The 22,196-nt window shown below is 42.2% G+C and overlaps 1 protein-coding gene and 1 pseudogene across 5 annotated transcripts in view; both read left to right on the top strand.

Annotated features, from left to right (window-relative positions):
• Positions 1 to 666: 666 nt before the first annotated feature.
• The window catches only part of SETD4 (SET domain containing 4), a 33,113-nt gene continuing 11,583 nt past the window's right edge, over positions 667 to 22,196 (top strand). For 2 of the 5 annotated variants that reach the window (XR_003208170.2, XM_025871675.2), the window contains exons 1-7: positions 667 to 1,105; positions 2,483 to 2,652; positions 9,083 to 9,178; positions 13,248 to 13,285; positions 15,396 to 15,484; positions 18,801 to 19,230; positions 21,307 to 21,481. Coding sequence is in view for 4 of the 5 variants with exons in the window: in XM_025871675.2 (XP_025727460.1) it covers positions 2,580 to 2,652; positions 9,083 to 9,178; positions 13,248 to 13,285; positions 15,396 to 15,484; positions 18,801 to 19,230; positions 21,307 to 21,481 (901 nt within the window). In the remaining variant the exon portion in view is untranslated. The remainder of the gene's footprint in view (positions 1,106 to 2,482; positions 2,653 to 9,082; positions 9,179 to 13,247; positions 13,286 to 15,395; positions 15,485 to 18,800; positions 19,231 to 21,306; positions 21,482 to 22,196) is intronic. The other 3 variants (XM_025871656.2, XM_025871646.2, XM_073890873.1) reach the window with 3 other exon arrangements.
• LOC112823864 (elongation factor 1-alpha 1 pseudogene) lies at positions 16,292 to 18,077 on the top strand (annotated as a pseudogene).

Below are 22,196 nucleotides of genomic sequence, written 5' to 3' on the forward strand. Positions count from 1 at the left end.
AAGTAAAACAGCAACATGGAATAGTAGTATTCACTAAGCTCCGTGCTTTATATGGATTTTACTAGCTTTCCCCCTAATAGCTTTCTTCTATTCCAGGACGCCCTCCAGAATATCACATTTCATGTAACTGTCATGTCGCCTTAGTTTTTTTTTCTTTTTTTGGTTTATGAGAGATTTTGAGTTTGCTTGTTTTTCATGAACTTTGACAGATTACACGATCAGCTGTTTTTGGGTTTGTCTTATATTCTTCTCTATAAGAATTGGGGTTATGGGTTTTGGGGAGGAATACAATAGAGGTGAAGTACCCTTCTTACATCTGGGGAGCACGCTACTAACATGATTTATCATTATTAATCCTCATCACCTGACCAAGGCGGTATTTGCCAGGTTTCTGCACTGGAGTTAATTTTCTTCCCTCTCCATACTGTACTCTTGGGAAGCAAGTCACTAAGCCTAATGGGGCGTGGGTGGGCAGAAACTGAGCTCCATATCCAGGAAGGATTTGGAATTCTATAACGCTAGGACTTCGGAAGCTAGGCTCAAGCATGTGAGGTGGGGCGAGGCCAGGCCCTGGCCAACCAAGGGACGGGTAGGGAGGGGTGGGGAGGGGCGGGGCGGGGCGGAGGGAAAGGTTGCCAGGTAGGGCGAGATGCGGGCCCCGGGGCGTGGCGAGGGTCGAAGGACCGAGGGAGGAGGAGGGGAGCTGGCAGCTTTAGGGCCCGGACTGTGCCGGCTCTGCGCCCTAGGAGGTCCCTCCCCTTTTCTAGGGAGTCAAAGACTGCAAAGGCGGACGCTACGGAACGCAGCTGCCCCGCCCGAGTGCCGCGGGGTTTATTTACCCCGGACCCCGGCTGGGTGGGGCGGCCGCGCCGCTTCCGGGAAACTAGGCGCAGGCGCAGGCGCAGGCGCACGCCGGGAGGCGGCGGCCACAGCACGCGGAGCCTTCTGCCCGGCGACTGAGGACTTGGTTTGGTGAAGACTCGAGGCGGGCGTGCCTGCGCTCGGCCTCTCCCACTGCTGCTTAGGCCCGCTCCTTAACTCGCGTTCATCTGGGGTGCTCTTCTTTCTGGGTTTCCTCGCGCGCTGGGCCCGCCGCCGCGCCGAGGTGAGCCGGAAGGACTTGCCGGGTGACGGAAGCTGGGGAACGCGGGGTGCCTGGGTCCCGGCGCGGGTAGTGCTGGAGCTTTCCGTATGTTTTCACTTTCTGGTGTGAAAAAACAGCTCGCAGACGCCCACCAGGCCTGGCGTTACGCTGCGCGCCGCAGTAACCCCCTTCCCCCGTCGTCTGGAGATCCTTCAGCGGATGTCGCCCCAGAAGCCGTGGTTGAGGCGCGCTGGGGGATGCGCAGGAGCCTGCGGCCGAGTTGGTCCCTCCAGGGCCCGAGGCTCAGCCTCAAGTGCGATTCCGAGGCCGGGGGGTTAGCCGTGCTGTCACCGGGCGTCCGGGTGCTGGCGGCGCTCTGGGCCCCGGAGGGGACGAACTGCGGTTGGCTCTGGGACCCGGCTCGCAGGCTTTGTGTGGATCAGGGAGCCTTCCACTGCTGCAGTGGGATGGTAATAGTGCCTGGACTTGTTGTTACTCGTTTCTGTCGGTATTTATTAGTAGTAGATTTTTAAACCAGTTGTATGGTTAACATGTACATATATGCACATAAGTAATACTCATGTTATGTCATTTATGTGCTCATACATATATAAATCACAGAATAGGAGGATACAAAAGTAATAGTAAAAGCCCCCTCCTCAGGCACGTTTTTGAATAGTCTTCCTTAAATTCTCTTGTTTTATTGACATACAGAATATGTCAGAAGCAAATCCAAAAGGGATCATTAAATGTTCTGCAACTTTATTTTTCATTTAATATATCTTGAACATTCGGACGCCTTAGCACATACCTTCTTCCTATTAATGGCTGCATAATACTCCATTGTATCACTCTGGTGTGTTTAATGGACTTCATTTTTTATGCTTCCAAAGAAGTAGCATGTAGAAACTACAATAGTAATTTTGGATTTTATGGTCATTTTTTTGCCTGCTTTCTTGGCTCTCATTTCCTCACTAATCTGTTGCAACCCCCCCATTTACTTATATTGATTTCAGTATCCTGGTTCTAAGAACAAATCATTATTTCCTTCATATTAAAAGAGGATCTTTTTTTTCTCTAAGACTTCCTAGCTGATGAGAGCTTCATGGCTACCGTTTTTTCAAAGTATGTTAGGTTGGTGCTTAGTAAATGTTGATTAGAATTGAGATATGTAAGTCACCAAAGCACACAGTTGTGCAATCGGTTATGAGGATTTCGATGATTAATCAGCATTTAGTAGGACCTCAAAATAAAACTATTTTAGAAGGACCGGTATAATGAGCATTGCCTTACTGCACAAGGAGTCATGATTTAGCTCACAGTATAAATGTTTTATGTACAAAAACACTTTAGAGAAATGGTTTACCAAATAATGTTTGTGTATTTAAATCCTTGTAGGTTTGAAGAACAGTGATTATCATACAATTGGAAAGAAAGGCAAAGAAAATGCTTTTTGTTCTAGATTGGGCAACTGAACAGAAACTGCAATTTTAGGATGAAGAAGGGAAGAGGAAGAACAAGCCGGATCAGAAGACGGAAACTCTTCAGAAGTTCTGTATCAAGAGGAGGTACAGTTTTGATCTTTTGTTGCCAGGGATGAAAAGAAGGAATCCTTTGTTGAGTGGTGTTAACAGATACACATAGGTTTTCTCAAAGGCGGATGGGCAGTGTCCAGAGAGAATATTTCCTTTTTTTTTTTTTTAACTTTCTGTCAAGGTGCTCAAGGAGTATGAGTGTGCTTTATTAATAATACTGATCAGTACTTACTGTAAGCTCTTACATCAAATTTTTTCCCATCCAGGGAAAATTAATTCTGCCATTCAAGACTCATTTCTATTAGGATGCATGTTGAATAACTTATTTGGTAGTAGATAAAAGAGAAAAGAGATAAAAGAGAAACTAATTTTGCTTATCTTCCACTATTTAACAATGCCATTTGAACATAATTTTGAAAGAACATATTCCATTTCAAGTTGTCTGGTTTAGGAAAATTGTTAGGAAAGTAATGCATGTTTTGGAAGATGATAGACCTTCTAATTATCCAGATGCATTTATTTCAACCTGTATCTCATTTGTAATCTCATCTAACTCCAGGTACATTAGGTTTCCTAACACCTCTTTCTTAAAGAATACTCTTTTTAATAGTGTCATTATGTTCTTTTAAACCCTTGTGGGACTGTGAATATATTTCCCATTGCTTCAACTATGTCTTCTCTAGGGATGACTCCCAGGTTTGTTTCTAGTCCTGACCCTCCTCCTGACCTCCAGCTACCTGTAGAATATCAGTGTTTGGATATAGATTCATCATTTCACGTTCAGTGTAACAGAGTCTGAACAAGACATTGTATGTGGAAGTGCTTGGCCAACTGGAAAGTACTACGTAAATGCAGTTGTTATTTTTGATAAAAATTAATAAAACACCTCCGAGTTGACCCCAAGCCTGTCAGAAAAATTATTAAAACTCCTAGTTGACCCCAAGCCTGTCCGCACCATCTGGAGCAGTCTTTTTACTATTTCCTTCTTTGCTCTCTGTGGCCAATGTCCTACTAAATGTCGTCTAGTTTTTCTTAGGTTAGCTTCCCCCTCTGTTTACTATTGGAAGATGATTTCAGCGACTCTTCGCTGGTTTACCTATACCTTGTTTTTCTTCCCTGCTTGTTATTTCATTTGTTGCCGAGTCTAACTTTCCTAAGGAACTACTCATATGTTGCCTTTTTCATGGATTTTGATTCCCTTTTGCATGATATCTGTGGGCTCCATCCTGCCACTCCTGTACCAGAAGTATGTTCTCTCCATGCTGCTCCCTGGGCACACCCCACACATGTCTACCTCTGCCATTCCTCATAATTCCTTCAGTCTAGAACACCTGTTTTCCTTCTCCCTGCTTATTCAGTTTTTCTCCAACCTTTAAGACTGAGCTGAGATCTTATATTTTTGGTAATGTCATTTTCAGTTTTCACTAACATCACCCTTTGTTATGATGCTTATTGGGTGTTATTCTTAAGGAGCTATGGTTTTTTGGTTTCTTATGGAAGTCTTATTTCCCAACTAACTTGTCAACTTTTGAAGTTGAAGAACATGTTGAACATTCCCCACTGTGGTTAACATAGTGCTCTGTGTATAGGAGTTGCTCATTAAACGCTCATTGATTAAATGCTGTTACTGTAAAATCTATTCTCTGGTTTATGGTGGTATATTTTGGAAGGCTTATATCCTGGATCTTGGTTTTTTTAAATCATGTTTTTAAAAAAGTTTTATTGAGGTATAATTGACATACAATGAATGTCAATATTAAAGTGAGATTTTGACATATGTATTCATATACGAAACTATCACCACAGTCAAGATAATGAACATATCCACCTATCTCAAGAAGTTTCCTTGTTTGCCCTTGTAATCCTTTCCTTTTGCCCCTCTTTAACTGTACCTCCCCCCCCCCGGCCACCACTGATCTCCTTTGCGTCCCTGTTGATTTATTTGCATTTTATAGTTTTATATGATCACATAGTATATGATATTATAATAACATATAGTATTTGGCTTTTTTTACTTAGCATAGTTATTTTGAGATAATTGTGTGTATCAATAGTTCATTATTTTTTAATTGCTGAATATATTCCATGATTTGTTTATCCTGTTGATGGACATTTGGGTTGTTTTCATTTTTTTTTTGACTGTTAGAAATAAAGCTGTTATGAACATTTGTGTACAAGTCTTTGCATGGACACGTGATTTCTTTTTTCTTGGGTAACCACCTAGGAGTAGAAAGAGTGGATCATATGGTGGGTATAGGTTTAGCTTTTAAAGAAACTGCCAAACTGTTTAGAGTGGTTCTATAATTTCACATTTCTTTCAGCAGTTTATGAGAATTCCATTTGCTCCACATTTTTGCCAATACTTCTTATTGTCTTGTCTTTTTGATTATAGCAATCCTAACTACTATCTTATTGTGGTTTTGATTTGTATTTTCCTAATGACTGGTGTGCTTATTTTCCATTTATAGAAGCATTCTTTGGTTGACTGTGTAGATCTTTTGCCCATGTTTTTTATTAGCTGGTTTTCTTTTTCTTCTTTTTAAAATTTTGTATTGTGGTTATAGTGAGGCATTACTTTTTAAATTTTTTTTTAAGATTTTATTTTTTTAAAGATTTTATGTATTTATTTGTCAGAGAGAGAGCACAAGCGGGGGGGAGTGGCAGACAGAGGGAGAAGCAGACTCCCCACTGAGCAAGGAGCCAGATGCAGGACTCGATCCCAGGACCCTGAGATCATGACCTGAGCTGAAAGCAGACGCTTAACCGACTGAGCCACCCAGGCGTCCCGACATTACTTTCCATTACATCTTCTTGCTGGCTCTTGTTTGTATTTGTGGTGGCTGTTGATTACTACACACTGGTTTTTTACTGCACTATTTTAGTATAAATTCCCTTCTATATATTTTTTTGCACCTTTATTCTTTTATTATTTTTTGAGCTGAAAGTGCTAATTTTTATTTATTTATGACATTCAATTTTTAAAATTCCAGTATAATTAACATACAGTGTTATATTAGTTTCAGGTGTACAATATTGTATACATTACTCAGTGCTCATCAGAGCTCATCAGTACATATAAATGTACTCTTCGTCACCTTCACATCTTTCACCCATCCCCCCACCCACTTCACCTCTGGCAACCATTGTTTGTTCTCTGAATTTGAGAGTTTGTTTTTTAGTTTATCTCTTTTTTCTTTGTTCATTTGTTTCTTAAATTACATATATGAGTGAAATCATAGGGTATTTATCGTTCTCTGACGGACTTATTTCACTTAACATTATACCTTCTGGATCCATCCATGTTGTTGTAAATGGCAAGATTTCATTCTTTTTTTGGCTGAGTAAAAATCCATCACCTCTCGATGAACACTTAAGTAGCATTCATATCTTGGTTATTCTAAATAACGCTGCAGTAAACATAGGGGTGTACATATCTTTTGGAATTAGTATTTTTGTGTTCTTTGGGTAAATACCCAGTAGTAGAATTACTGGATCATAGGCTAGTTCTATTTTTAATTTTTTTAAGAAACTCCATACCCATGTTCCACAGTGGCTGCACCGGTTTGCATTCCCACCAACAGTGCACAAGGATTTCTTTTTCTCCATGTCCTCACCAACACTTGTTGTTTCTTGTTTTTGATTCTGACAGATGCGAGGTGACATCTCATTGTGGTTTTGATTTGCATTTTCCTGGTGATGAGTGATGTTGAGCATCTTTTCATGTGTCTATTGGCCATCTGTGTGCTTTCCTTGGAAAAATGTCTTTTTTATTTTTCTTGACTACTGAGAGTTCTTTAGATATTGTGGATACAAGTCTTTTATCAGATAGGTGTTTTGCAAATATTTAATCATTCTGTGGCTTTTCTTTTCATGCCCTTAATAGTGTCTTTCTTTTGAAGAACAGAACTTTAAAATTTTGGTAAAATCTTGTTTATCAATTTGTTGTTTTAAGGATCTTCCTTTTGGTGTTGTACCTAAGAAATTTGCATAACCCAAGGTCACGAAGATTTTCTACTATGTTTTCTTCTAGCAGTTTTATAGTTTTAGATTTTATATTTAAGTCTGTGAATAATTTTGAATTAACTTTATATATTGTACAAGATAGGACTACATTCTTTTTTTTTTTTTCGTTTAGGTAGGTCCAATTGTTCCAGCAACATTTATTGAAAAAACTATCCTTTTTCCATTGAATTGCTTTTGCACCTTTGTAAAAAATCAACTACTCATATATGTCTGGGTCTGTTTTTGGACTTTCTATTCTGTTTCATTGATTTCTTTGTTAGTCTTGATGACAGTGTTATATAATCTTGGTTACTGTAGCTTTATAATAAGTTTTGAAATCAGTATTTCAAGGTGGTTTTGACTATTGTAGGTCCTTTGTATTTCCATATGGATTTTAGAATCATTTTGTCATTTTTTTTTTTGCAAAAAATCCTGCTTGAATTTTGATTTGGATCATATTGAATCTATAGATCCCTTTGGGGAGAATCTGCCAACCCATAAAGAAGGTATATTTCTCCATTTATTCAGGTCATTGACTTGAGATCTTTTAAAAATTTTTTTGTTTTAATTGTGGTAAAACACACATAACATAAAATTTACCATTGTAACCATTTTTAAGTGTAGTCCAGTAGTGTTAAGTACATTCACATTGATGTCCAGCGAATCTCCAGAACTCTTTTCATCTTGCAGAACTGGGATTCTATATCCATTAAATAGTAACTCCTCATTCCCCTCTTTTCCCTAGCTCCTAGCTGGTACCATTCTATCTTCTGTTTCAGTGAATTTGACTGTTCTAGATTTATACATGGAATGATACAGTGTTTGTCTTTTTGTGACTGGCTTATTTCACTTAGCATGATGCCTTCAAGATTCATCTGTGTTGTAGCATGTGTCAGAATTTCCTTCCTATTTAAGACTGAATAATATTCCATTGTACATATGCCACACTTTCTTTATCCATCTATCGGTTGATATTTAGTTTTTTTCCTACCTCTTGGCCATTTTTGAGTAATGCTGCTATGAACATGGGCAAGTATCTCTTCAAGATCCTGCTTTCTATTCTGGATATATATCCAGAATTGGAATTGCTGGGTCAATTCTATTTTTAATTTTTTGAGGAATCACCATGCTGTTTTCCACAGCAGCTATACCATTTTACAGTCCCATCAACACTGCTCAAAGAGTTCCACTTTTTCCACATCTTTGCCAGCACTTTTTATTTTGTTTTGTTTTGTTTTTGATAGTAGCCATCCTGATATCATCCTGGGGTGATACACACTGTAGTTTTTGAATTGTATTTCTCTAGTGATTAATAATGTTGAACTTTTTAAAATATAATTATCAACCATTTTTATACCATCATTGGAGAAATGTCTCTTCAAGTCCTTTGCCTGTTTTTTATTTTTTTTATTTTATTTATTTTTTCTTTGCCTATTTTTTTTATTGGGCCTTCTTTTTTCATATAAGCCTTTACAGCTGTAAATTTCCCTTCTTCACAGTTCTGGAGGCTTGAAGTCCAAAATCAAGGTGTCAGCAGGATTGGTTTCTTCCCAGGGCTGTGAGGGAAGCATCTGTCCCAGATCTCTCTCTTTGGCTTAGTAGATGGCTATCTTCCCCCTGTGTTTCTTCTATCATCTTCCCTCTACACATGCCTATGTCCAAATTTTTCCTTTTTATAATGACACTAGTCATTATGGTATTGGAATAGGGGCCACCCTAATGACTACATTTTAACTTGATTACTTCTATAGAGACCCTTTCTCTGAATAAGGTCATATTCTGAGGTACTGGGGGTTAGGACTTCAATATAGAATTTTGGGGGTACACAATTCAACCCATAATTGATGCCTTTTATTTATTTTTCTTTCATTTATATTGGCTAGAACCACTAGTACAATGTTGGCTGGAAGTGTCTTGTTCCTTGTCTTGTTCCTGATCTTGGGAAAGCACTCAGTTTTTCATCATTATGTCAGCTGTAGGTTTTTTTGTTAGATAGTCATTATCAGGTTGAGGAAATTCTCTTCTATCCTTGCTTGTTCTCATTATTTATCAGGAATGAATATTAGATTTTATCAAATGCTTTTCCTGCATCTTTGAGATCATATGGTTTTTCTCTTTAGTTTACATTATTTAGGTATTATTTATTCTCTTATGATATGACTACCTGTCTGAGACAGTTACTTTTTATTTATTCATTATTTATTTTTTTTGAGATAGCGTGAGTGGGGTCGGGGGAGGGGCAGAGAGAGAGAGGGAGAGAGAGAATCTTAAGCAGACATTATGCCCAGCGTGGAGCCTGATGTGGGGCTCGATCTCACGACCCTGAGATCATGACCTGAGCTGAAATTAAGAGATGCCTAACTGAGCCACCTATGTGCCCTTGAGACAGTTATTTTTTATAAATGGTGCTCTGATTATATAGTGATTTTAATCACCATTTTTTCTTTCTTCTCTTGATTAGTGAGTGAGAGCTATAAGCCTGAATTTATAGAGCTTAAGAAGTGGCTGAAAGACAGGAAGTTTGAAGATACAAACTTAATACCTGCTTGTTTTCCAGGTAAGCTCTGGCATCAAGTCAGCTCTCAGGACTTGGCTCCCATGAGACATGTGGGCCCAGGTGATGGGAAAGCAGGGGTAGTTCTTGAAGGTGGGCTGTATTCTCTGGGAGCACATTGTGTGTCAGACTTCCTACTTTGTAGCTACAGTATTTATGCTTTGTTCTCAAAATAAATTGAAGCAGCTTTTGGAGAGAAATTCCAAAATGGTAAAATACTATTAAAAATTAAAAAAGGGAAGTGAGAACAGAAAAATAAGACGAAGGCAGGGATAAGGATAATACATGGAAACCATGATTCTAAAATCTTGTTGTATACCTGTCAGAGATCAGCCACAAATTTGACTTATCATTTAAACAGCCAGCCGATTTAGATGGTCAGTTACCTGAACCCTTGTATTCTGTAAACAAAACTAACTTGTTTACTCAGCAGAAGCGCAGGTATTCCTGGAACTCAGACCCGAGGGGAATGTCTTCACTGGGTCTTCATAGGGAAGGCATTTATGTAATGCGACCGGTGTCCTTATCATCATACTCCTAGGGGTTTCAAGGGATATTTCAAACCATGCAGGCTGATGGGATTATCCCATAGCTCAGATGGGTCAGGAGTTTTCTAAGGGAAGGAGGTGCTTATTCTCTGGTGGTGTGGCGGGCGGAGAGGTGTCCTTAGGGAGGCCTCAGCAGATACTGCTCCCTCAGCCGGTTTGTGGCTATGCTCCCCAGGTGTTAGAAGAGGAGCTCTCTGTGTGGCCCTAGCTTCAACAGTCACCTGAGCAGAGGTAGATTAACAAAATTTTCTGGAACTGAGCTTGTCATGCAGTTTGGGTTAGCATTTTCTTCTAGAACATTCTCTCACTGAAGTTGGCAGCTTACTCTGGGTGTGTGCATGCATTCAGCACCACCCAGGTCTGTCCAGAAGTGGGCTTGAGGTCACCATGGGGAGGACCAAGATGCTCTTCGAAAGGATTCCAGGTCTGCTGTAGTATAGAGACAGTTGTGCAAGCAGGGCCTTGAAGTTCTGCATCACAGGGCAGGCGCAGATCTTTTACAGAAAATTAAATCGTATGCTTCTGAGTGCTCCTTTTGGACACTGAAATGATTAAATACCCATTAGGTAATTTAACTTTGAGCAAATTAACTTCCTTATACAAAATCAAGGTAAATGATTTACCACATGTGGCCCTGGTTGAATGAGGTGATGTGTGTAAAGTTGTTCCCTATGCATCATGATGACATTGGGCTAAAATCCTTGCTTTGAGCCATTACCTGTTAAGGCTGCTCCTATTTAAGATGGTAAACTATTTTTGTCACCCTCTAACAGAATGTTTAACTTTCTGTTTATGTGTGTCAAGAAGCACAGAAACAGGAAAAGCCACACTCCTAGATTTTACTGGATGGAGTTCTTCACAAGATGGTCTAGAGAAAATAGTGTCAGGAGTGGACTTGTGCCTTTGGCTGATCTATGCCGCAGGTGTCACTTTGCCTTAAGGATAGGATTAAAATTATCAAGCAGGGATTGGGATATGTTTAAGTGGAATGCCTGAAAAGAAATAATCTGTCTATAATGTGGAGCAGTGAAGAGTTAGCCATTTTTAATGGAACAGCTCTTTCTGGGCCTCCAGATTCATGGTCACAGAGAAGTTAAAGCAAAATGGTTTGGTAGTGATCATAGCCCACTGCTTACAGTTCTGGGGGGAAGGAACCTTCTGTCTTAGTCAGTTTTGGCAGCTATAACAAATTACCATAGACTGGGTGACTTGACCAATTTCTTCCTCACAGGTGGGGCCTGGGAAGGCCAGGTTCATGGTGTGGGCAGATTCAGGGTCTGGTGAGGACTGATTCCAGGTTTGCAAATTGCCATCTTATAGTTGGGTCCTCACAGAGGGTTGGGAGCTGGACAAGATTTCTGGTCTCTTAGTGCTGCAGTAGGCACTGAATCCCATTGATGAGGGCTCTATCCTTATGACCTAATCACTTACCAAACATCCTCACCTCCTAATGCCATTACTTTGTGGGTTGGGATTTCAACATATCTTCCCTAAATGCTTTATATACCTTTAGCTCTTATTCCCTCTGATAGGAGGGAACTTTTTTTTTTTTAAAGATTTTATTTATTTGTCAGAGAGAGAGCACAAGCAGGGGTAGTGGGAGAGGGAGAAGCAGGCTCCCCGCTGAGGAGCTAGCCCGATGCAGGGCTTGATCCCAGGACCCTGAGATCATGACCCGAACGGAAGGCAGACACCTAACTACTGAGCCACCCAGGTGCCCCCCAGGTGGATTTATGATAGCAGAAATTTTCAGGTGCAGGAAAGTCTGTAATAAGCTTTCCTTTTATAAGATCCTAATGGCCACTTCCTGCTTTGCCTTAGTAAATGCAGGTTACTGTGATGTTGTGTTCTGATACTGAACATTATGTTGTAGAAATACAGGTAAAGTGTCTTCCAGATTTATTCCATATGCCACGTTCTGCTCATATATGTATTTGAAGAGAAATTTCCACTTAATTAGCACATGAGTCTTTTAAAGGATGACCCCATAGGAAAAAAAAAATCCTTCCATTAGTAGTTGGTTCCAGGAAGGGTTCTGGCCCACAGGGATGATTACCTCTGCTATGGGAACTCTGCTATGGAAGAAATTAAATAAGTTTTTGAAACCAAAACCATGTGTCCGAACAGACAGTATGCTTCTGGGTGGGTAGATGAGTTAGGACTCATCAAATCAGACTTGCCAGACACCTGATCCAGGATCAAGGCAGGAGTTCCCTCCATGAACTAGGAACTGCCCATAATCCTGCAGGGCTTGACCTTTGCTGAATTATATTCCCTCCTAGTTGAGAGAAAAAGAAGAAGATCAAGAACTATGAATTTGAAAAGATGAATATTCTGTAGCCCATATAATAATTATAGGTCACAGGATACCTAGGCCTGCTGGAAAAGCTGCTGACTGTTACAGGGAAGGAGCCTTGGGCTTAGAAGGGTAAATTTCTGGGCAGTAGAGATGTTGACAGTGCAGCTGGTGAAGTTACTTGCTGTGACTGCTCTGGCCGAGGCCTTGGCTCACGGGCAAGGGCTAGTCCTGGATCTCCCCTGTTGAGCCCACCCAGTCAAGGAGAGTCTGTCTAATGGCTTTCCTGGCCAGGGAGGGGAGGGTATAGTCTTTAGGCTTTGTGGGAGCTGAGTGGGTTTATTGGTCAGCCAATCAGAGGTCTCAAGATCATCACTGGGAAAGTTGGCTCTGGTAGTGGGTAAAAGTGGCTTGAGGGTCCAGCCTCTCAGGTTGGGTGGGCATTGGGAGTCGGCCCCCAGCACAGCTGCCAGGCCCCAGGGGAGCAGGTCCAGCTTGAAGGGTCCTGTAAGACACCCAGTAGCAGATCTGTATAAAGTCGATGATCTTTAGGTCTTGACTCTTTGCCCTTCAAGGGTTATAAACCCAAAAGGAGGTCAGGACATTTTCTAGAACAGCTTCTTGATCCTCTCTTTCCCCTGAGAGTCAAAGAATGAGAGAGATACCTGGCTTCAGCTTTGTGTAATTTTGAGGTTCAATTGCATTTTTTTAAAAAGATTTATTCGGGGGCGCCTGGGTGGCTCAGTCGTTAAGCGTCTGCCTTCGGCTCAGGTCATATTCCCAGGGTCCTGGGATCAAGCCCCGCATTGCGCTCCCTGCTCTGTGGGGAGCCTGCTTCTCCCTCTCCCCCTGCTTGTGTTCCCTCTCTCACTGTGTCTCTCTGTAGAATAAATAAAATCTTTAAAAAAAAAAAAGATTTATTTGAGAGAGAGCGAGCCCCAGCAGGCCAGGGGTGGGGGGAGTGCAGAGGGAGAGGATCTTTAAGCAGACTCCCCGCTGAGCACAGAGCCTGACGTGGGACTCAGTCCCACGACTCATGAAATCATGACCTGAGCTGAAACCAAGAGTCGGATGCTTAACTGACTGAGCTACGCAGGCACCCCAGTTCAGTTGCATCTTTTATTCAAAATGATACCCTTAAGATCTTGAAGATACCATAGGTTTTTTTTGTTTTTTTCTTTTTTTGGATATTGTAGGATTTATCCTTTTTTTCTTCTTTGTGTCTTAGGTACAGGAAGAGGGCTGATGAGTAAAACATCCCTGCGGGTGAGAATTTCTCTTATCCTTGAAACGTAATGTAGATTTTGCTGCTTTGTTTTTTGTGGTTCAAATCAAGTGAATTAAAAATATTTCAGATACACAGCCATTTTTTACCTAATGATAGGTTTGAATATAATTGTGTCAGTTAGCTTTAAGTTTGCTGCATAGAGGAGACAAACCCAAAGTAACAGCAGAAGTTTATTTTGCTGTCAAGTAAACAAGCCTAGATGGGCAGACCTGGGCTGGTGTGGTGATCCCATGGCCGTTCGAGGCCCAGACTCCTCCCAGCATTCTGTCCACATCCTAGAGGAAGCCCCACACCCTCAGGTCCAGGGAATAGCTCCTGGAGCTTGAGCAGCAAGATGGAACGAGGGGGTGAGGAAGGGCAGGTCTCTTTCTTTTAAGAAAATTCCAGGCCTGTCACATCTACCAGTGACCGGGTACCCAGCCGCAGCTGGCTGTGAGGGAGGTGAGACATGTCCTTTCCCTGGCATAGTGACCTCTCCATAGGATTGCATTAATGGCAGGAGGAGAGAAGGCCTGTTGGGTTGGCAGCTAGCCATCTCTGCCACAGCAAATTGTATAAAGCAGACCATATTTTAAGTGTGCCAGGGGAGGGAGCGGTTCTCATCTGAGAGCATGTGCTGGGTATGCTAAGTACAAGCCTGAGTAAGCAGCGGGCAGAGCCTCGGAGCCTGTCTCAGGATTGCCTTCACCTGGTGGTGGGAACCCCCCTTGGTTTGTTTTCTCACCTGGAAAACGAGGAGGTAAATGACATAGATGATCTCCAAGGTCCATTTTAGTTCTTTCTATGCTATTTAGAGGATATCTAATGCACAATTTTCTGTGAAGCTAGAAATTAATTCCTTAATTTATTTTTACTTCCTTAATTTTAAAATCCAGCTACGTAAATACACATTTAGCCTAAAGAATGGTACTTTTTAATGTTGTAATTCTCTTATGCCACTTTTATTTTTTTATTTAAAACTTTTTAATTGTAAAATATATATGACAAAATTTATCATCTCAGCCATTTTTAAGTGTACAGTTCAAAAATATTAAGTACAGTGACATCGTACAATATTTTTATTTTTTGAGGGAACATATAATTGTGTTCTGACTATTTTGGGAGGGGAAATATACTTCTCATGTGTATGGCAGTAAATGTAGGTAGTCTTTGTTTAGATTATGAAATGATAATTGCTTCACATCTGCTTTCAAATATGACCTTTGGTTAAACTTTGAAAACTGGGACATATTTTATGCATAGTGAAATGCACAGATTTTAAGCGTCCAGTTTGGTAAGTGTTGAAGATGAAGAGATTTACTCTAGTCAGGATACAGAACATTTTATTAAGTGGCTTTTTTAAAATCAGAAAATTGTGGGATGTTGGAGCAGGAAGGGCCTATAGTGATTGTCTAACTTAATCATGGTTTACAGATGAGGAAACCAGAAATTGAACCCAGAAAATTTTTGGCTGAGATTTTTTAACCAACTTAGATGCCAGTTATAATGAAAGCCAGGATCTTAATTAACATCAGGCTTCTTAATGCTTTATTTGTTTCTGGTGTCTGTGACTTGACATCTTAATTTTTCTTCTATGTTTCTGTCTCAGTGGGAGGAACTGAAAACTATACTTTTGTAAAATGAGACCCTTGTGCTGGCTGGGCTGCCTTTTCTTAGTCTAGTTGGCACAGGTTATATGGAAGGTAGGCCTTTGCTGGGAATAGTCGCTGGACACATGGATTTCACCAGATAAGAGTTGTTTTGAGTGGTTTCTGTCTGCTTCCCATAGCACTATTTCCTGGTATAAGAAAGTGAAGGAGTGATATGATTTGTCAAGAGTGTTTCCACATTCTTTTCTGGTGAAGGGTTGACTGCTAGTGGATGTTAGTCACATAATTAGCCTTTAATTCATGTTGGCGTTGTAGTACCTGCTGTTGGAGCAGACTTGCCTGCAGCTGCCAACTCAGGGACTTGGGAGCCACACTGTTGGTGGGCTCTTTGGCGTCTATGTTTGGGGTATCCTGGGTTCTTAGTGGACGATTGTAGACTCGGGTACGCAGATCCTTCTCAAAGCATGGGTGTTCTAAACTTTACTTTCTTTCTGGTAAGGAGGGACAGATGATTATTTCGTTGCCTGAGAGTTGCCTGCTCACCACGGACACAGTGATTAGAAGCTACTTAGGGGCGTACATTGCTAAGTAAGTGAACTGCTCGTCGGGTGCAGGTGCTTGTCTTGTAAAGTCTACAGCATTGGCAGATAATGTCCTCTAAGGCATAGTTTGTTAGGACCAGCCCCTTTGTATACCTTATACATATTTGAAATGATTCAGAAGGTTTACTCTGTGCTTGAGTTTGTTCTTAATTCATTTTAAGTTGCATTTTTAAGGGTTTTAATAGGCTGCCTGGGATGTGGGTTTGAATCCTGATCTATCACTTACTAGAAAATGAAGATAAAGTGGGAGAATAGATGTCAATCATTCTGAGTGCCTTGACTCCTCCTAGCCTGTTCTCCATCATAGTAGGTCTCCACAGATGTTACTCTTATTTTCACCCTTATTATATTTGCTTGAATTCTTCAACTACGAAGAGTTCCTGACATTATGAAAGCGTAGTTTTGTTTAGCATAGAAGAGAGAAGGCCAAAATGGGAGAGAACTGTTTTCTGGCTTTTGTTATAGTGGTCCTTTGTTCTGGGGGACTTTCTGAGGACAGAGTGAGTGGGATCCTTAGCAGAAGGGGTTTCTAAATTATGAGGGTTGTAAGGTTGTATTGTTTCTTAACTCAGAGTCTTAAGTTCTGGACTTTAACCTCCTTGGCATGTTTTTATGAGGGCAAATGTATCTTTTTATTGGCCTTAGTAGAAGCAGGGATGTTCTTCGTATTAACATTTTCTATATCATTCTGAAATTTTGAGCAGGTTATTTGGCAATATAGGAATCTGGACTTTGAGGGATTAATGAAAACTTTTCTAAATATATTCATGCAACATTAGATCTTTTTATTGATCATAAAAATACTGCAGTGTAGCTTTTTCGCAGTGGGTTTGCCGCCAGAACACAGGTGTCGTGAAAACCACCGCTCAACCTAAACCAAAATGGGAAAGGAAAAGACTCACATCAACATCGTTGTCATTGGACACGTAGATTCGGGCAAGTCCACTACTACTGGTCGTCTGATCGACAAATGTGGTGGGATCGACAAAAGAACTATCGAAGAATTTGAGAAGGAGGCTGCTGAGGTGGGAAAGGGCTCCTTCAAGTATGCCTGGGTCTTGGATCAACTGAAAGCTGAACGTGAACGTGGTATCACCATTGATATCTCCCTGTGGAAATTCGAGACCAGCAAGTATTACGTGACCATCACTGGTGCCCCAGGACACAGAGACTTTATCAAAAACATGATTACAGGCACATCTCAGGCTGACTGTGCTGTCCTGATTGTTGCTGCTGGTGTTGGTGAATTTGAAGCCGGTATCTCCAAGAATGGGCAGACCCGTGAGCATGCCCTTCTGGCTTACACACTGGGTGTAAAACAACTGATTGTTGGTGTTAACAAGATGGATTCCATTGAGCCACCCTACAGCCAGAAGAGATACGAGGAAATCGTTAAGGAAGTCAGCACCTACATTAAGAAAATTGGCTACAACCCCGACACAGTAGCATTTGTGCCAATTTCTGGTTGGAACGGTGACAACATGCTGGAGCCAAGTGCTAACATGCCTTGGTTCAAGGGATGGAAAGTCACCCGTAAAGATGGGAAGGCCAGTGGCACCACACTGCCTGAAGCTCTGGATTGCATTCTGCCACCAACTCGTCCAACTGACAAGCCCTTGCGTCTGCCCCTCTAGGACATCTACAAAATGGGTAGTATTGGTACTGTCCCTGTGGGCCGAGTCGAGACTGGTGTTCTTAAACCTGGGATGGTGGTCACCTTTGCTCCAGTCAATGTTACAACTGAAGTAAAGTCTGTTGAAATGCACCATGAAGCTTTGAGTGAGGCTCTTCCTGGGGACAATGTGGACTTTAATGTGAAGCACATATCTGTCAAAGATGTTCGTCGTGGCAGTGTGGCTGGTGACAGCAAAAATGACCCACCAATGGAAGCAGCTGGCTTCACGGCTCAGGTGATTATCCTGAACCATCCAGGCCAAATCAGTGCTGGATCTGCACCTGTGCTGGATTGTCACACAGCTCACATTGCTTGCAAATTTGCTGAGCTAAAGGAGAAGATAGATTGCCGATCTGGAAAGAAGCTGGAAGATGGTCCCAAGTTCTTGAAATCTGGTGATGGTGCCATTGTTGATATGGTTCCTGGCAAGCCTATGTGTGTTGAGAGCTTCTCTGACTATCCTCCTCTGGGCCGTTTTGCTGTTCGTGACATGAGACAGACGGTTGCTGTGGGTGTCATCAAAGCAGTGGACAAGAAGGCAGCTGGAGCTGGCAAAGTCACCAAGTCTGCCCAGAAAGCTCAGAAGGCTAAATGAATATTATCCCCAATACCTGCCACCCCAGTCTTAATCCGTGGTGGCAGAACGGTCTCAGAACTGTTTGTATCAATTGGCCATTTAAGTTTAATAGTAAAAGACTGGTTTTAATGATAACAATGCATCGTAAAACCTTCAGAAGGAAAGGAGAATGTTTTGTGGACCATGTTTTGTGTGTGTGTGTGTGTGTGGCAGTTTTAAGTTATTAGTTTTTAAAATCAGTACTTTTTAATGAAAACAACTTGACCAAAAATCTGTCACAGAATTTTGAGACCCATTAAAACAAAAGTTTAATGAGAAAAAAAACAATACTGCAGTGTATAGTTTGTAATAGAGTGGGTAAATTTAGGAATTAAAACTTTAGAACTGTAGCAAATATATAATGAGCTGATTCAGTTTTCTGTCTCGGTTAGTGTTATACAGTAGAACTTTTTGCAGGAATAGAAATGTTTCACTCTGCTTTTCCAGTATGGTAGCTGTTAGTCACATATGCCTATTGAGCACTTGAAATGTGGCCTACATGACTGAGGAATTGAATTTTAAATATTATTTAATTTTGAATAACTAAAACTGAAATAACTACATGTACCCAGTGGTTACTATATTGGGTGGGGCAGGTCTAGGTTCTTTCCGCCAGTTTCCCCCACCTCAAGTTTAATACCCTTATCCAAGTGAAATAAGTGAACTTGGAGCAGAAGCTTTAAAACTGGAGAACCAAGTTGGAAGCAAAGAGGTTGTTTATAAAAAGGACTCTCTTGCAAGCAAAGCTGGTACTTGGGTTAGTGAGACAGTCCTTGTCACTTTTTCAGTGTGACTTGTTTAGGGCATTTACATTGGGATGCACTCTGGAGAGGAAAATCTCAAGGAAGCAAAACCCTCTCTTGGGTGCATGGAGTAAACTCGGGAGTGCACTGACAGTTTGGCCACAGTTCCTCTGGGAGTGGAACAAACCACTAGGATATCTGTATCTCTAGCTTATTCCATATTTTAAATAAAAGTAATTCTTTTAATCCGGTTTGTATTTTTTAAAAGGTGGCAGCCTCCTCCATCTCCTCTGCTGGCTCTTTGCACCTTTTTAGTTTCAGAAAAGCATGCTGGGGACCAGTCTCTCTGGAAGCCTTACCTGGAGATTTTACCGAAGGCCTACACCTGCCCTGTATGTTTGGAGCCAGAAGTGGTGAATCTGTTTCCCAAACCTTTGAAGGCAAAGGCTGAAGAGCAGAGAGCCCACGTGCAGGGGTTCTTTTCTTCCTCCAGAGACTTTTTCTCTTCCCTACAGCCTCTGTTTTCTGAGGCTGTTGAGAGCATCTTTAGCTACAGTGCCCTCCTGTGGGCTTGGTGCACGGTCAACACCAGAGCTGTATACGTGGAACACAGGCAGAGGCAATGCTTGTCCACAGAGCCGAACACCTACGCGCTCGCCCCGTACTTGGATCTGCTCAATCATAGCCCAGATGTCCAGGTGAGAAGTCGACAAGGGTACACATGTTCTGTTCTGATGGGAAGGACTCTGACATGTAGAACCTGACTTTGAAACCATAGAATGAGGTGTTGCTGGCTTCAGGTAAACCTACCTGCCACCAGGTATTTTCCTGTCTTTTCTCCCAGCCCCCCCTTTCCTTTCTGGCATCCCCTCCCTGTGTTTTCCCACTCTGCTTTCCAGGCCAGTAGAGATCAGTGCTGTGTCTCCTGAATGGCCTTGACCAGCAGCATTCCCTCCATCCCCCAGCTTTCGTGCAGAGTCCTCTTTCCTCCTTCAGTATGGGGACTGAAGTCCAGATTGCTTTCCTGTCCCATTCCCTTTGATACTTGGTGCACTCGCTGTCAGTGTTATTTCTGCTGTGATCCCTGGTTGACTTGCTCTCTCCCTCTCTGAGTTGTGAAAGGATGGGGACTGTGCCTTGTCCCTATAACCCAGCGCAGGGCCAGGCATGTAGTAGGCACTTGATAAACCCTTACTGAATGGATGAATATTTGTGGGGAAAAGGAGTCTGGGAAATATTAAAGAATGCCTCTTTGGGAGATAGTCCTAGATCTCGTCTCCAGCCCTTTTCCCCTTGGGCACGTAAAGGAGACGATTATATGTGTAGGCATGCTGGGGTAGGTGCCTGGCTTTGAGGGCAAAGGTGTTCCTATGTCGGCTCACCTGTAACCTGTTCAGGGTCCAATTAGAGGTGCTGGGTCCTTGCTCGTGTGGTTCTCTTCATACTGCACCCTACCTGGAGAAGATCGGTGGCACCTGGCTAGCCCACGTGCTGGTGTGAGGCAAGCGTAGGGAGACCCGTACTGTGCTTTCTCAGGCAGAGGCAGTCTCCTTGCCTGTCTGCTTGTTACTGTTGTAGAAGATGCATTTCTGACAGTATTCAGCAAAGGAGATGGAGGTTAGATGGCCATTTCTGTGACTGATGGTGATGAAGAAATGTTGGGAGCATGCCTGTAATAGGGTGCTGGGCACAGGGACCGAGTCAGTCCTCACTTTGGTGACTTTATCTTTATTGGGCTGTTAGTGCAGTTGTGCTCCAAGCCAGTGATTTGACAGCCATCGTAGGGGCCTCACAAACTACAGCCTGTAGGCATGTGGCCGAGGGCTCTGGCAGAGCCTAAAATACTTGCTCACCAGCCCTTTATGGAAAAAAGATTGCTGACCCTTGGTCTAAAGCGTATTGCAGCTGGCTTTTGCCGTGTAACTCAAGGCCATGGCCCTAATCTGTTGATGCTGCAAGCTGGGAATTTGAGCCCTGTTCCTTATCCTTGTCCTCGTTGGGGTTTACTGTGTAGTGTGGTGGCCTCAGCGCTTGTACCCACTCCTTAGTATGAAGAGCAGGTGGGTCATCTTGGACCTTTCCTCTGTTACCTGTTAACAGAATTGTCACAAAATCCATATGATGGTGTCAACCAATATCCTGCTGCTCACAGGCTATGTATTGTGAGACCTGAAATTCATGTGCTGCTTTGACATCTTTGGGCATCACAGGACCCCAGGGGCCTGACTGTGAGTTCCTCTGCTCTCCCTGGATATGCCCCCCACCCAGAGGGAAAGGCCCCATCAGCTGGACTAGCTGCACCCCGCCTGGCCCTCAGCCTGAGGGTTTCCCCTCCCTGCCTGCTTCTTCACATGAGCACTCACATCTCCCTGCGGGAGCCAGGGGGTCACCTCCTGTTACTCCCAAGCCTGCTTCCCGTGGCCCCTGCTGGTCACACAGCTCGCAAGTGTAGCCCCTGCATGCTTGGGGTGTCCTTTCCCTCTAGGCTGTATATGTGACTAGTGAACTGCTCTCCGGCATACCTTTCCATTTTCAGGAGTTGTGCGTTTGGCCATCCTGAGAGCCCTTGGGCAGGACCCCGTCCCTCACTGAGCGGGGACATGGAGGCACACAAGAGCCCCATGTGCAGGGCTGGCATTTTCCCACCTGTGGTTAAATTAACATTGTGATGAGTGTTTGAAAGCTGCATCTGACTGTAATACAATAAACTTTAATATTTTCATATTTTCTGTTTTACGTTTGGCTTTAAAAAAAAAAACAATTTTCCTTCCTAGGTAAAAGCAGCATTTAATGAGGAAACTCGCTGTTACGAAATTAGAATGGCTTCAAGCTGCAGGAAACATGAACAGGTGTTCATCTGCTATGGCCCTCACGATAACCAGCGGCTGCTCCTGGAATACGGATTCATTTCTATCCAGAATCCTCACGCTTGTGTTTATGTCTCAGAAGGTCGGAATCAATTTTGTTCTTACTAAGAAGATACAGTTCTTTTTGTTATCCCTATTTGGGGATATGGTTTTTTTAAGTTTTAGAAAAAATGGCAAAACCTTAAAATGTGTATCATTTATTTTCCCCTAGGTAGGGGAAGACATTCACTGACCACGTATTTTGAATGTTGAAGTGAAAAACAAGGCTCTGGTCAGTACTGAGGAAAGGAAGAACTGAGAAAAGTTTTGTTGCATTAGGTCAGACAGAATGGGAGAAAAGGAAGACCCACTAAGGAAATGAATATAATATTAAAAAGATGGGAAGAAATGGAAAAATTTTTTTTTTTAAAGATTTTATTTATTTGAGAGAGAGAGAATGAGAGATAGAGAGCACAAGAGGGAAGAGGGTCAGAGGGAGAAGCCGACTCCCCGCTGAGCAGGGAGCCCGATGTGGGACTCCATCCCGGGACTCCAGGATCATGACCTGAGCCGAAGGCAGTCGCTTAACCAACTGAGCCACCCAGGCGCCCAGAAATGGAAAATTTTGAACGGAGACATTGTCACTGTCACTAAACACAGGATAGATTAGAGAAAAAAATTAAAAAATGTTAATTTAAGCACCTATTGTGTGAGGCGCTGTGCTAATGACAGGGATAAATATATAGTCCTTGTTTTGGGGGTTTAATACCATGATGAAATATTGATTTATGTTTTTCTGTGGCCTACTAATTAGCCAT

This window comes from Callorhinus ursinus, unplaced genomic scaffold (assembly GCF_003265705.2).
Source record: "Callorhinus ursinus isolate GAN/ISIS: 27379988/994484 unplaced genomic scaffold, GSC_fseal_2.0 scaffold1, whole genome shotgun sequence".
NCBI lineage: Eukaryota > Metazoa > Chordata > Mammalia > Carnivora > Otariidae > Callorhinus > Callorhinus ursinus.